Source organism: Melanaphis sacchari, unplaced genomic scaffold, assembly GCF_002803265.2.
Source record: "Melanaphis sacchari strain LSU unplaced genomic scaffold, SCAv2.0 Contig34_pilon_pilon, whole genome shotgun sequence".
Lineage (NCBI taxonomy): Eukaryota > Metazoa > Arthropoda > Insecta > Hemiptera > Aphididae > Melanaphis > Melanaphis sacchari.
In genome coordinates, this window is record NW_020271213.1 from 788,892 (window position 1) to 801,643 (window position 12,752).

A 12,752-nucleotide genomic window follows, 5' to 3' on the forward strand; every position below is an offset into this window, starting at 1 on the left:
TATTGACCGTCGTCTATGACGTTGTCGGCGGGTCATCCGCTCGAACGGTTTTATTATTGTCCAACGACGATTGGGTGTAAATCTGTAATATTATCGTCAGAAAATAACGAGGCGTACGACAAATATAATATTATATTATCGTCGTCGTCGTCGTGTTGTGCGCGTTCGTGTGTCGATCAGCTGGTTCTTCGTTAACGAGTGGCCTGGCCAATGTGGACAGTGACTACGCTAAAGTGGGTTAAATTGCATTGGACATTTCTCGCTTCCAATTCGCGGTAATACAACAACAACAACAACAACAATAATAATAATAATAATAATAATAATAATAATAATAATAATATCGTTATCGTACACGAGTCGTGACCCGTTACCATAAATATCTACGATATGACGTATAGGAGGTACATTCGTGCCCGTTACTAATAGACGTGATCGTTCGAACCCGTTATCGTATTTCGCATTTCGCAGTTTCGATTCGCATACGACCTAAAAGTCAAAACTCGTCGGTCAGCTCGTCCAGCCCGACGGATTTTCATTGGTATTGAACCGAAATAATTATTTACAACGCAAAACGCTGTCATCTCAAAACCGTCCTTATCACACGCCCGTCACAACAACTACAACAACAACGTACAATATCCCGGTCCCTTTCAATCGTCCCAGATTAGTTGGCGATAATAGCGATAACAACGGTAATAACGATAACAACGATAATAACGATGATAATAATAACGATAATAAGTAATAACAAACACAATCTCGTTTGGTAGTCGATATCCGAATTCCGAGTTGCCGTCGATTGTTACGTGTGCGGCGGAGTGATGTTCATTCGAGCAAGATTCAATAAAAATTACGTTTGAAAATGATCGAATGCCGTTCTGTCGGCTCCGAGTCAACGCTTCGCTGCAGCCGTCGTCTCGTCGTCGGACGAACCGCTCGTGGGAGGAATCGTGAGGCGTCCGCAATCCACGATCCTTAAATGCATCGTTGTTTGCGACTTCACTGTACAGCCTGACCTTTCGAAGTGCATTGTTTTTACTACTATCCGTAAGTAAAGCTATACGACCAATTCATATGTTCCTAACCGATTCTCAATGAAATGCTGTGAACGCTTAATGTTAATTGCTTGTTTTATAATAATTTAACTTCATAACATGTAAACAAAACTTCGAAGTACATTTTCTGCTTAAAAATGTAATACAAAAAAAAAAGATAAAACACAATATTCCTCTCGAGTTAAAGACAACCATTAAAATTTACAATTGTAATCAATATGACTGCACAAACTCATTCATTTTTCAATCATAAATTTAAATCGATACTTATATACCTTAAAGATTAAACAATTATTAATATTTCATAGTACCTTTGTAATTTTGATCTTTTAATAATATAATATTCATAATAATTATCGTGTAATAATGGTTTAAATAGGATAAAATGTTTGTTAAATCACTATTATATATGTTATGCAATTTTTTTTTTTTATATGATGCTACTCTATTACTATGGTAAACTGATAGTTTGAACATTTCTCAAGATCATAGAATCCGCATTTCTGAAAACAATACTTAGTTAATTATTATACATTGTTAAATTATCTTCTTTTTTTTTGACAATTAAATAGAATTGTAGAATTGTAAAATATGCAAAGTATTGAATTCACAGTTACTAAATAATATTTGTTACACTTGCTACATACAAACAAAACCTTTTATCAAAAAAATACCATACTTACATATATTGTTTCTATCTGACATACCTACGTACAGAGTATGAAGTATACAATTTACATTTAACAAAATTAATGTTGTGTTATTAGTTTTAATATTAAAATAAAAATAACTTATTATTGAACTTACTATTAATATATTATCTAAGACATTTCATATGCTTATATTAATATTTTAATTATATTCAAGAAATAGCAGTGTAAAATATCAGAAATTTTAAATGTTTATAAATTTTTTCAAATAGACTCAAAAATTAATACACGAATAAAAACCAGGAAGATAATATTTTTACATTTAAATTTGATGATAATTCAGTCTTAATACTTAAATACAAAATATTATTGTTAATGAAAGCAAATTTAATATGGTTAGATTTTTTTTACTATGGCTCGGGTTAAACTGATGACCTGAGTAAATTTCAGTGAGCCACTTTAAACCTTGAACAGTAGAAGGAGTTTTCATTATAAAAGCACCTAAGTAGTGTGTTGTATATTTTAAATGTGTAAATGTTATAGTGTAGAAAGATAACTTATGGTGAAAAATGAAAATATTTAATATTATCAATTACATGATGATCCTAAAATTAAATTTGTATTAAATGTTTATATAGTCGTTTTTAACCAAATATTAATCAATCAGAATCTAAAAAGCACAAAATGTATTTTATCATTGATAATTTGAAGCGATTTTGATTTTTCTGCTCCTCTGAGTATTATTAAGTGAATAATTACAACCCCATGTCATCCTTAAATATACCTACAACAAAAAATCAATAACATACATGGAATGATTTAATACTCAAATTTCCGGATTTCACAATAATTAGATATCAGTTATTAGGTATTTATCATCATGAAATTCAGCAACCTTTGAATTTAAGTTTTTTTTTATATTTGTATTAACTTGTGTATAGTTTGAAAAAACTATTTTCCTATTTTTCATGATCTTTTTTTTCGGTGAAAGATATTTATAAAAAAGTGTTTTGTTTTATTATCTTGATTAAATATATTAATTACTAATATTTTATTGAAATATCCTCATAATTTCAACGGAATCTATTGATATATTATATATTAATGTAGGAATGAATTTAGACTTACAGTGTATGGTTACAAAATTGTCATCATCACTCAAAAGTCAGACCTAATGATTGGTGTATAATGTATTTTTTTTAATGTAGTTCAAGAAATTATGTGTCATATTCAAAGTAATTCCCTGTCAAGAAATGTTTACAGTTTTAAACCAACGAATAAAAAAAGAGCACTAATACCTACTTAGTTTGAGAAGTCAGTATCGTATCTGCTTTGGATGAAATTATAATTTTTTCCTTCTCGTATAATACAAATTTCCTCCTGTGGAAAATAATAAATTAACTAAGAGTACTGAAAAAACTGAATAGCATTGCTAATTTGTAAATTTTCCCAATACCGAGTAATAAATTAGTTTTAAATTCTGAGCGATCAATTATTGTCAAATAACATAAACGTATGTGATTATCACGCTTTCATCTCATCCAGATCGTATAATCTAATAAGCTATTTTTTTTATATACTCGTGGTAGTATTTAGTTAACGATTAACGAATTTTTCGGTTGGAAAATGTTTGTTTTGCCGAATTTCTGAAATTTGCGTTTGAACATTTAACTGTTCACGAAGAATCCGAGCTTAATAGAATGTCTATGATTGGTTATTAGTTCCGAGCATCGATTCCACAGCAGAGGTTTTCAACAAAATAAATATCGTCTGATTCGTTCGACCGTACAAAATCTGGAATTCTCGGGATTTTCCTTGTTATTTTTGGGCGGACGTCCCAACAACAATTGTGATTCACTGTACCGTCCCGAAAAGTGTTGTCAAGTTTACAACACTGCGCCGCATTTTAACGCGGCAATTGTGGTAACGTCACGACTGTATTGACGATGTGTTGTGTAAATCTTGGATGAGGCCATGAATTCGAATCAATACTGAGTGCTGATCATTTTGAGTACAGACTTCGCGTGCGACTGACGCACCCTGTTTGATTTGTTTCGTCCCGACATCCTGTTCATTGTTCACTGTTCAGTTCTGGAATTGGTATTTGTCTTTACGTCAACACGTCCCAAACGTTGAGGTATCGTTACACAAGTGAGTTATTCATATTTTATATTTTACACATTCCGATATTTGACGTAAATTTTCTGGCAATTAGTTTGTAATCCGACGGCGAAGATCTCGGGAAACTTTGTGTTTGATCAAAACACGTGGTTTTTGTTCCGACCACAGTAACCTCGATCGCTTCCATTTCCGAAGTTTCAAACATATCGATCCACTGTGAACGCAACTTCGGCTGGCATTTAACAAGTTAATTACACTTTATACCGACATAATAATATAATAGCGAAAATTCAATTATAGTTAAATACATCTAATAAATCTAATATAATATATCTAATTATTATACACCCCAAAATGGTTGTTCCGACGCTAACCCTGCCTAACGTATTACCTATGTATACGCGTAATTTAATTTATTGGAATCAACACAGACTTTGTTCTCACTTATTAAATATTAATTATCTACAATAGGAATTCTATTTACATAATTAAAAACAGGTATACTATAAAATAGTTTTTTTTTTAAAAATAAGATCGATAGATTAATTACATTTTGTAATCCAATTGAAGCTAAAAACATTTTCAATTTAATAATAGATTATGGTTGAATTCAAGTATAAGTATAATAAGCATTAAATAATAAATATTGGGTTTTCATAAAGTATCACTACTATGAATTCTTTGCAAATGAATTATTTGAGCATTGATTTCAAAACTAAATTATTACAATTTTTTTTTTAATTGAGTGTTCCATGTATCATTTTTATGAAATTACATTAAATATTATCTCCCAAGGATATAATTATATGTTAAATTTATTCAGCTTCTATAATAATATTTTCTTTTATTTATTAATTATTATTGTTATTGAAAAAAATATTGACATACTTCTACAAATATATCTTTAATTTATATGTAATATATTAATAAACATCAAATTAAATTTTTATAAGTAAATACTTGTAATTTAAATGATTACGTTAAACTTTTTTAATAGAGTTGTATAATAGTTTTCTTTTTTTTTTTTAATTTTAATTTATGTAGATTTTGCATTTTTAATTATAATTTATTATACTTTATGAAGTTAAGATAAAATAAATTACTTATACAAATAATGTTCTGCATTATATTATTTAAGTAATTTGGTTTCCATTTAATCTCTTAAAGTTCATTGATAAAGACAGCCACAAAAAGAATTTATAAATACCTATTATGTCAACTATCTATTTATATTAACACTAGATATCTCTACTTAATTACTTACTATTGTTTTTGGTGATTGATGTTGATAATTTGTTTGTAATTTTTTTGTTATTTATAAATTAGGAACTTGTATATTTTAATTACATATCAAATATATTTTATTTACTAATTTTTATTTTTTATTTTTAGGTTTTCATGCTAACAAACAAAGAAAATTGGTATCAAATTTATATGATCAACAAAAAATAATTTTTAAATTTATTTTTATTTTTTCAAAATACGTTACATTGATCTTATCAATGAAAAAATCTATAATTTTATCAACTTCTAAACCTAGAATATTAAGAAACGGTAAAATTGTAATTACAAAAAATAAAAATATAGTTAAAAAAAAGTCTAATTTTAAAGAAAAAATAAATGATAAATTATCTTTTATCAAAACAAGCTCAAATGAAATTAGTAATATAAATGTTAAAAATAAAAATGAATTGGTAGTAGCTTCAAATTATAACCATATATTTGAGAATCGTCATGTATATGTATTGCTTACAAAATTACCATCACCATTAGTAATTGATAGAGATTTGTTTAATGATCTAAACAATAACAATAATAAAAATTATACAAAATTAGAAGATTATATACAATCAAATGAACTTCAAATATATAATAATCTTGAACCAAAAATAGAAAAGAGTAAAATGTTAACTGCGACAAAAAAAACTAAGCAGACAGGTATGACATCAAGCTCTCTTGATAATAAAAGTATTTCAAAAACTAAATCACGCAATCATTCAATAATTAATCAAACTTCTGATGTACGAATTACACGTGGGAAGACAATCAAGCTTCAAACAGAAGAAAGAAAACAATTAGATCAAATAATGTTTAATAAATTTCCTGATAGCACATTTAAAATGTTGGCTATACAAATGTATGATATTAATAAAGAAGTTAAATTTCTACGAACACTTGGATTGATATGTCGTTTTAAATGTCCTTTGAATTGTAAAACTAAAAAAAAAACATAATTAATATTATTTATATTTTGTCTGGAGGTCACATATTTTTTTATGTTTATTTTAAGTTGTATTTCAATTAATTGTAATTTGTAAATGAAGATTTTAAAATATTAGTTTCGACATTAGAAATTAATTTAATTTAATGTAAGTAAGTTTCTGGATTGTTTTTTAAATTTAAAAACTAGTAGATTTTATTATTATTTAACCTTGTATAACTGTACATAATTATTTTTTTTTTTTATGTTTGTAGGAATTTGATATTGGTTATTAATATAATGAACTATTGTATATAAAAATTAAAATACTTGTTAATATTTACATACTACTTTATTTATCTAATTACACTTGTATACAGGGCCGCATTTAGAATTTAGCCGCCCTATGCAAACAAAGTTTGTTGCCTCACCTCCTTTAATTAACTATATAAGTCTATTTTCTTTAGGACATAATCTGAGGTATGATTTTATTCTCATTAGGACTGAGATTGATCTTATTGTTGAACAGTTGCTAATTGGTGTACACGGCAACATTCTCTTAGAAATTATAATTTAAGGCTAAAGTTCAACATTATTATTAATCACACCCATTGCACCCCCCTAAATGCGGTCCTGCTTGTATATAATATAAAAATAGACAAATAATTAAAAACTGTTCAATTTATACTTAATTCCCATTATAACCAAGTAGTTTATTTTATTAAAAATTTAATCATAAAGAAATATAATATTTCATATTTATAGGAATTTAAAAAAATGTATTAATTTTTTTTTTTTTCATATTTATTATTATTTATTAACTATCATTTTGTTATGAAACATTTACTACTAATATTATTAAGTAGATATTACTCTTATAATATAATCTAAATTTTCTGTTATTTTAACTTATTAATGATTTGTAGGCAATGGATTTAAATGCTCTAAAAAATAAGAAAAATGTCAAAAAAATATACTATTTAATGCACTCGTAATAAATTTTTTTTTAAATGCTCTTAAAATTATTTTTAATTAGTTTTTTAATTAATTTAAACGGTGCAATACGAAATAAGGATTTAGATAAATAGCTTATCTCATCTTTATCTAATTGCATGTATATACGTGTTTAATATATACTTAAGTGTTTATACGGCGTCATATTTATATGATCGGAAAAACATAATGAACAATAAAAATAGTACGACATATATTGGGGAGAGGTAACTCGAAATTACAAAAAGTCTAAATTTTTAGAAAATTAAAATCTAGTGGGCCGCCAGAATATTGAAATCGAAAAACAAAAAAGAGAAATTCAAAATATGCATTTTAATTAGCATCTATTTTGTACATAATGTGAATTTTTAACTTAAAGTTGCATGATGTAAATTGAAAACTGTGCACAGGCAAGATAAAAAAGGCTTGTGGGCCTCATCCAAATGCCCACCCTTAATATATACAATAAATAATGATATTTAATTTTATTCTTTAAGAATGAATTTGAAATTTGAATGAATTGTTATTGAATATTATCCATTGCTATTTAAAAATGACTAGGAGCGTGAAAATATCAAAAATGCTGAACAAAAGTTACATTTTTTAATTCCTTGATGTGAAATGAGCTTTGTGCTTGGAAAACAATGTTTTTGGATATTCAGAAAAAAATGCAATCTTCATTCAAATCCATTCCCCAATGATGCATAATACTATAATTGTTCATTTATAACATCCATTAATTATTCATCATATTTGTTATTTTAGAAACATTTAATAAAAATTATTTTAATAATTTAATAAGTGTAAATATGTGAAGAGTCGTATATTAATAGTTTTTATTTATTCAATACATATATAAAAACTTATAAAGCTTAAATAAAATACAATTATTATTATTATTATTTGCTTTAAGTGTTAATCTTACATTACTTATTGTTTGAGATAATTAATGTGATAAATCATTTATGATTTAAACACTTAAATCTTCATTAAAAATTAATTTTGCCTTATATTCAAATATTTGTTTACTATTATTCCTAAACACAGATATCACGAATTAGATATATTAACCACTAATTCTTGATAATACCTATTTTAAATTGGAGCAATTGATGTTCTGGTCAATACTGTTTGCTAATTTGAATAAGTCACTGTAGAATGTAGATAGTTATTAGTTATTATTAGGGCTCAGATATAAATGCCCTTAAAAATATCAAGAAATGCATTTATGATTTAAAACTCTAAAAAATGACCTTTCAAAAATACATTATTTATTATATAAATTCAAATTATTATGTAAAAAATAATATAATATAAAAAATTTAATTACACTGTACAATAAGAGCTTAAATGATCTATGGTTGTCTGCCAACAAGTTTTTATATACCTAGTGCAGAAAATGCTTCATCTAATTTAAAACCGGATTATTTGATATTACCTGACCTAGGGATTAGAACGATGTGTAAATAAATTAGAAAATTATTTTTGGATATCGTGTTATATTCCATAAATATTTAATATACGGCTGTACCTAAACAAATAAATTACTGAAACGTAGGTATTTAGAGCAGTGAACATTTTAAAATTAATTTAATGTAATTTGCGAGTATACTGTACTTGCAGTTGTATGACAATTTGTTAAATGATTTGTTTAAAAGAAACACGGCTGATGATGTATCTAACTAATTTTTAAATATATATTTATCTTAAAATCATAAAAATTCGATGCATTTTCGATGCGAAATTCATTGTAGAGGTCTCGATAAAATCATTATTACAATGAAGAGGTACCTATTATTTTATATTTCTAATCATTATTGAAGACACACTGAAACGTACGACTGTATTCTTCTAATGAGTTTATTTATTAAAAAATCTTACAACTATTTATCCATGTATAAAATAAATGGCTGTACAATTGATTATCCAATTACGTGTTATACTATAACGTAATTACGTATAATTACGTAAAGTATAATTACGTAATTATACTTTTATATGCAACTATGTTTATTTGATAAATTTATGTTAAACTAATTTTAATATCATTCGTATATTAGCTATAGTTTTCATTATAAATGTTGTATGCCTACTGCACAGTTTAATATAATATTGAGATTTTTTTTTGTAAATGCAATTTTGCCCATCAATGAATAAATAATAGGCAAAATGTAAACTCCTACACGAATAACCTTTTTACCTGAATCATCATTAAATGTAAACTCCTACACTAATAACCTTTTAAAATTTTTACTTGAAAATCAAAGATATTGTAATTTCTTACATATAAATTTTTCCCCTTCAAAAAATAGGGTAATATTAGTTAAATTCACGATTTTGGAGTTGAAAAGCCCAAATAGCTCAAAATTATCATAACTTGAAAAAAATAAATATATATTTAACAAACAAACGCTTGAATGGAGCGTGTTTATACGCTGAATAATGATTCTCGAAGGTTAGGTTATATCCATATTATATACTATACTATACGTTCATATCGGCACTTGCAGTATAAAATGTTTTAACAGATCAGCGGTATGGTATCGAATATTGTCGAATAACGATAAAACATGATAATCTCGTCTGTATCGGAAATTTCCGAACAAATTGGCGTTTATTGCCGATATCATAGCCCGCTTGTAACTGTATGACTATGTATTGTTTGAGTTTAGTCTAGTGAATCTTTTGCGTCTTTTACCGTTTTGTGCAATAAAGTTAGTCATTCTTATAGTCGTCATTATTACAAATTGCAATGGAATTCATGTACAGTCAGAATGGTAAAAAGTTATTAATAGTTGATAAATATAAATTTTTTTTACACTATACTGCAAAAAGTGGCCAAAAAACTTGGCGTTGTATTAATAATAAGTGTCAAAGTAAAATTTACACAAATAATACAGAGGATGAAATTATTGAAAAAAAATGTAGTTTTAATTCACAATCATGACGAAGATACTACATTAAATCGCCAAGAAATCAATAATTCACTGAAAAGGAAATTAAGTGAAGACAATATTGTAGAAAAACCTTCCAAATTTATTTTAACTGAAATCAAACATTTTAATAACGAAAATAATTTAAATACGACTGATCTCAATTATTATATTAGACAAAATGTATATAATGGACGTAAATCTATTTTGCCATCTTTGCCTAAAAGTATTGAAAAAGTTCACGATACTTTAAATTTAATGGATAAAAAAACAAACCGTTTTGAACAATTTGTTTTATTAAACAATCAAAATAGCCATATTATTATATTTTCTTGTATAGAAAATTTAAAATTTCTTTGTTCTAACGAAAAAATATTTTTAGACGGTACTTTCAATTATTGTACAAAATATTTTTTGCAGTTATTCACTATTCATGGTTTTAAGAATCAAAATTATATACATTATTATATATATATTAGTCTTTACTTTGCTTCCTGACAAAAATAGCCATACATATACAGTACATTATTTTTAAAAACTATCGAAATTTGCTTAAAAAAATAATTTACGGTTTCAACCAATTACAGTTGTGATGGACTTTGAAATTGCTATTCATAATGCAATTAAAAATATTTGGCCAACAGTGCAAATTCATGGTTGTAATTTTCATTTGTGCCAAAATTGGTACAGAAAAATCCAGCAATTAAGCCTAACGAATGATTACAATAATGGTGAATCTGAAATTGGAACATTTTTAATTCTCACATTCGGTTTACCATTATTGCAAGATGCTAACGATATTGAAGATTGCTTTGTATTTGATTTGTTAGAAAATATGCCATCTGGCGATAAAGTCCAACAATATTGCGACTATTTATCTGAAAATTATATTTTTTCGTTTTCATTATTTCCTCCAAAATTGTGATTTTCTAATGACATTACTAATGCATGTGAATCATTTTATTCAAGATTTAACAACAGTTTTTATCATCATCATCCAAATCTCCATTTATTCGTGAAAGTTTTAAAAGATGTACAGACCGAAACATACATTCAAATTAGAAACAGTCATATAACACAACGCAGACAAACAAAAAAAATTTCTAAATATCAATTCATACTTAATCAAAAAACAAATATATACGAGGAGAAATTTCACGTTTAGAGTTTATCTCCAAAGTATACCATAAAAATATACGTAAATGATTATGAGTTATGACTAATGTTTTATTATATTTTCAAACAATTTTTATTTTATGTGTTAATATATTGCAAGACTGATATTTTATTACGGCAATACGAGCGGTATTAATTTTTTGTAGGAGTTAACACTATCTTTTTTAGGAATTAACACTATCTTTTTTAGGAATTAACACTATCTTTTGTAGGAGATTACACTACATTTGTAGGAGTTTACCATTCCCCAAATAATATTATACTGGCAAGCTGTGCACATTTCGGAGAGAACAGTTCTCGCAATTATTGAGAAGCCAAATATTCCCTTCCCCCTTTGGCCTTTAAGCTTTATCCGATTATTGGTATAGACATTGGACATCGAGAGCACGAAAACATCGATTGTTGCACCATGTATAAAAAAATTTCATGTAGTGATCACAACAAAATTACGTGAGTTAGAATATAGCTAGTCACTTGGTGGGAGTGGGGTAGGGTGTGACCAGTTTTCGTTCGGTGAACGCAATGTGGTTATTTTTTATTCTGAAACGAACAAAATGTTACGATCGAACAATGATTGCAGCAGACAGACTAACGATAGCTTGGCATTGTACTATTGAATCACCTGAATTCCCTGTACTCAGTAGTCGTAGTTTACTTTTTCACAATAAAAAAATTATTTTTTTAAACCATGCGGCAAGATGGAATTTATAGTTTATTCTGTTTATTTTTTTTTTATGTAAAAAAGGGTTTTAATATTATTGTTTAAAACGATAAGATAATACTACCAATTTTTATATTCTTGAAGCTTTATAATGTAGCTATATAAGATGTCATCTTTAGATCTTTATACGAAATGTGACTGTGAATTACGATAAATATTTTTCGTTAATGTTTGAATCTTATTCTTTGGGCTTCTTTTAATAAAGGTTAATATACATTGCACCAGAAATATAATGTGAATTCAAGTTTCAAACTAGAGTGAGTATTTTATCATATAACTAAACACTAAGTTTAATATTGGCGTTTTATGCGATAGATTCTTACTGGTAGGTAGTGTTGGGTAAAATTGTATCTAAATAATTATTCGAATAAATATGTATTTGAATAATTTTCAACTATAATTATTCGACTAAATTTCAAAGACAGTTATACGAATAATTTTTTGTTATTTTATTTGATTAAGCATAGTTTATAATCAAATCATTTTTTTAGATGTAGCTATTGTCGTTTATAATATATCATAGGTACTGTAACAATAGGTACTATAGTATGTTACATGACACCTATATATTAAATATAAAATCTATATTATTACGGTCAACTGTTGATCAATACAATAATATTAACACACGCGCATAATTGGAAGTAACTTTCTTCTATTGATATCTATTTGTTTATTTAAAATATTTTTACATTTTTCTGATAATAAAATAATTCTCAATCGTGTAACTTAAAATACAATGCCAACTATTTTTTATAATATCTGCCTGTTTTTAATTATCAACCCTATGTTTATCAAGATGAAATAAATGAAAATTGTTCGAATTTCTATGTTTGAAATTTAATCGAATAAATTTTTATTCGAATAATTGTAAAAAAATCATTTGAATAATAATTTATT

The 12,752-nt window shown here is 26.4% G+C and overlaps 1 protein-coding gene across 4 annotated transcripts; it reads left to right on the forward strand.

The window, feature by feature from the left end:
• Positions 1-873: 873 nt before the first annotated feature.
• LOC112596786 lies at positions 874-6,101 on the forward strand. 4 transcript variants are annotated; one of them, XR_003114793.1, is made up of 3 exons: positions 965-1,050; positions 3,430-3,859; positions 3,924-4,055. XR_003114793.1 is itself a non-coding variant. In XM_025342583.1 (2 exons), exon 2 carries the CDS (start codon positions 5,332-5,334, stop codon positions 6,061-6,063), a length of 732 nt encoding a protein of 243 aa, XP_025198368.1. In that variant the 5' UTR covers positions 874-1,050; positions 5,222-5,331; the 3' UTR covers positions 6,064-6,101. The 4 variants fall into 4 exon arrangements, 3 of the variants coding, with proteins under 3 accessions (XP_025198368.1, XP_025198370.1, XP_025198369.1); XM_025342583.1 differs by lacking the exons at positions 3,430-3,859; positions 3,924-4,055 and adding an exon at positions 5,222-6,101 and having other exon boundaries at positions 874-1,050; XM_025342585.1 differs by lacking the exons at positions 965-1,050; positions 3,924-4,055 and adding an exon at positions 5,222-6,101 and having other exon boundaries at positions 3,767-3,859.
• The last annotated feature ends 6,651 nt before the right edge of the window (positions 6,102-12,752 follow it).

What these genes read in the sequence shown, in the direction of transcription:
- LOC112596786 (XM_025342583.1), top strand. Translation starts at nt 5,332, where the DNA reads ATGAAAAAATCTATAATTTTATCAACTTCTAAACCTAGAATATTAAGA.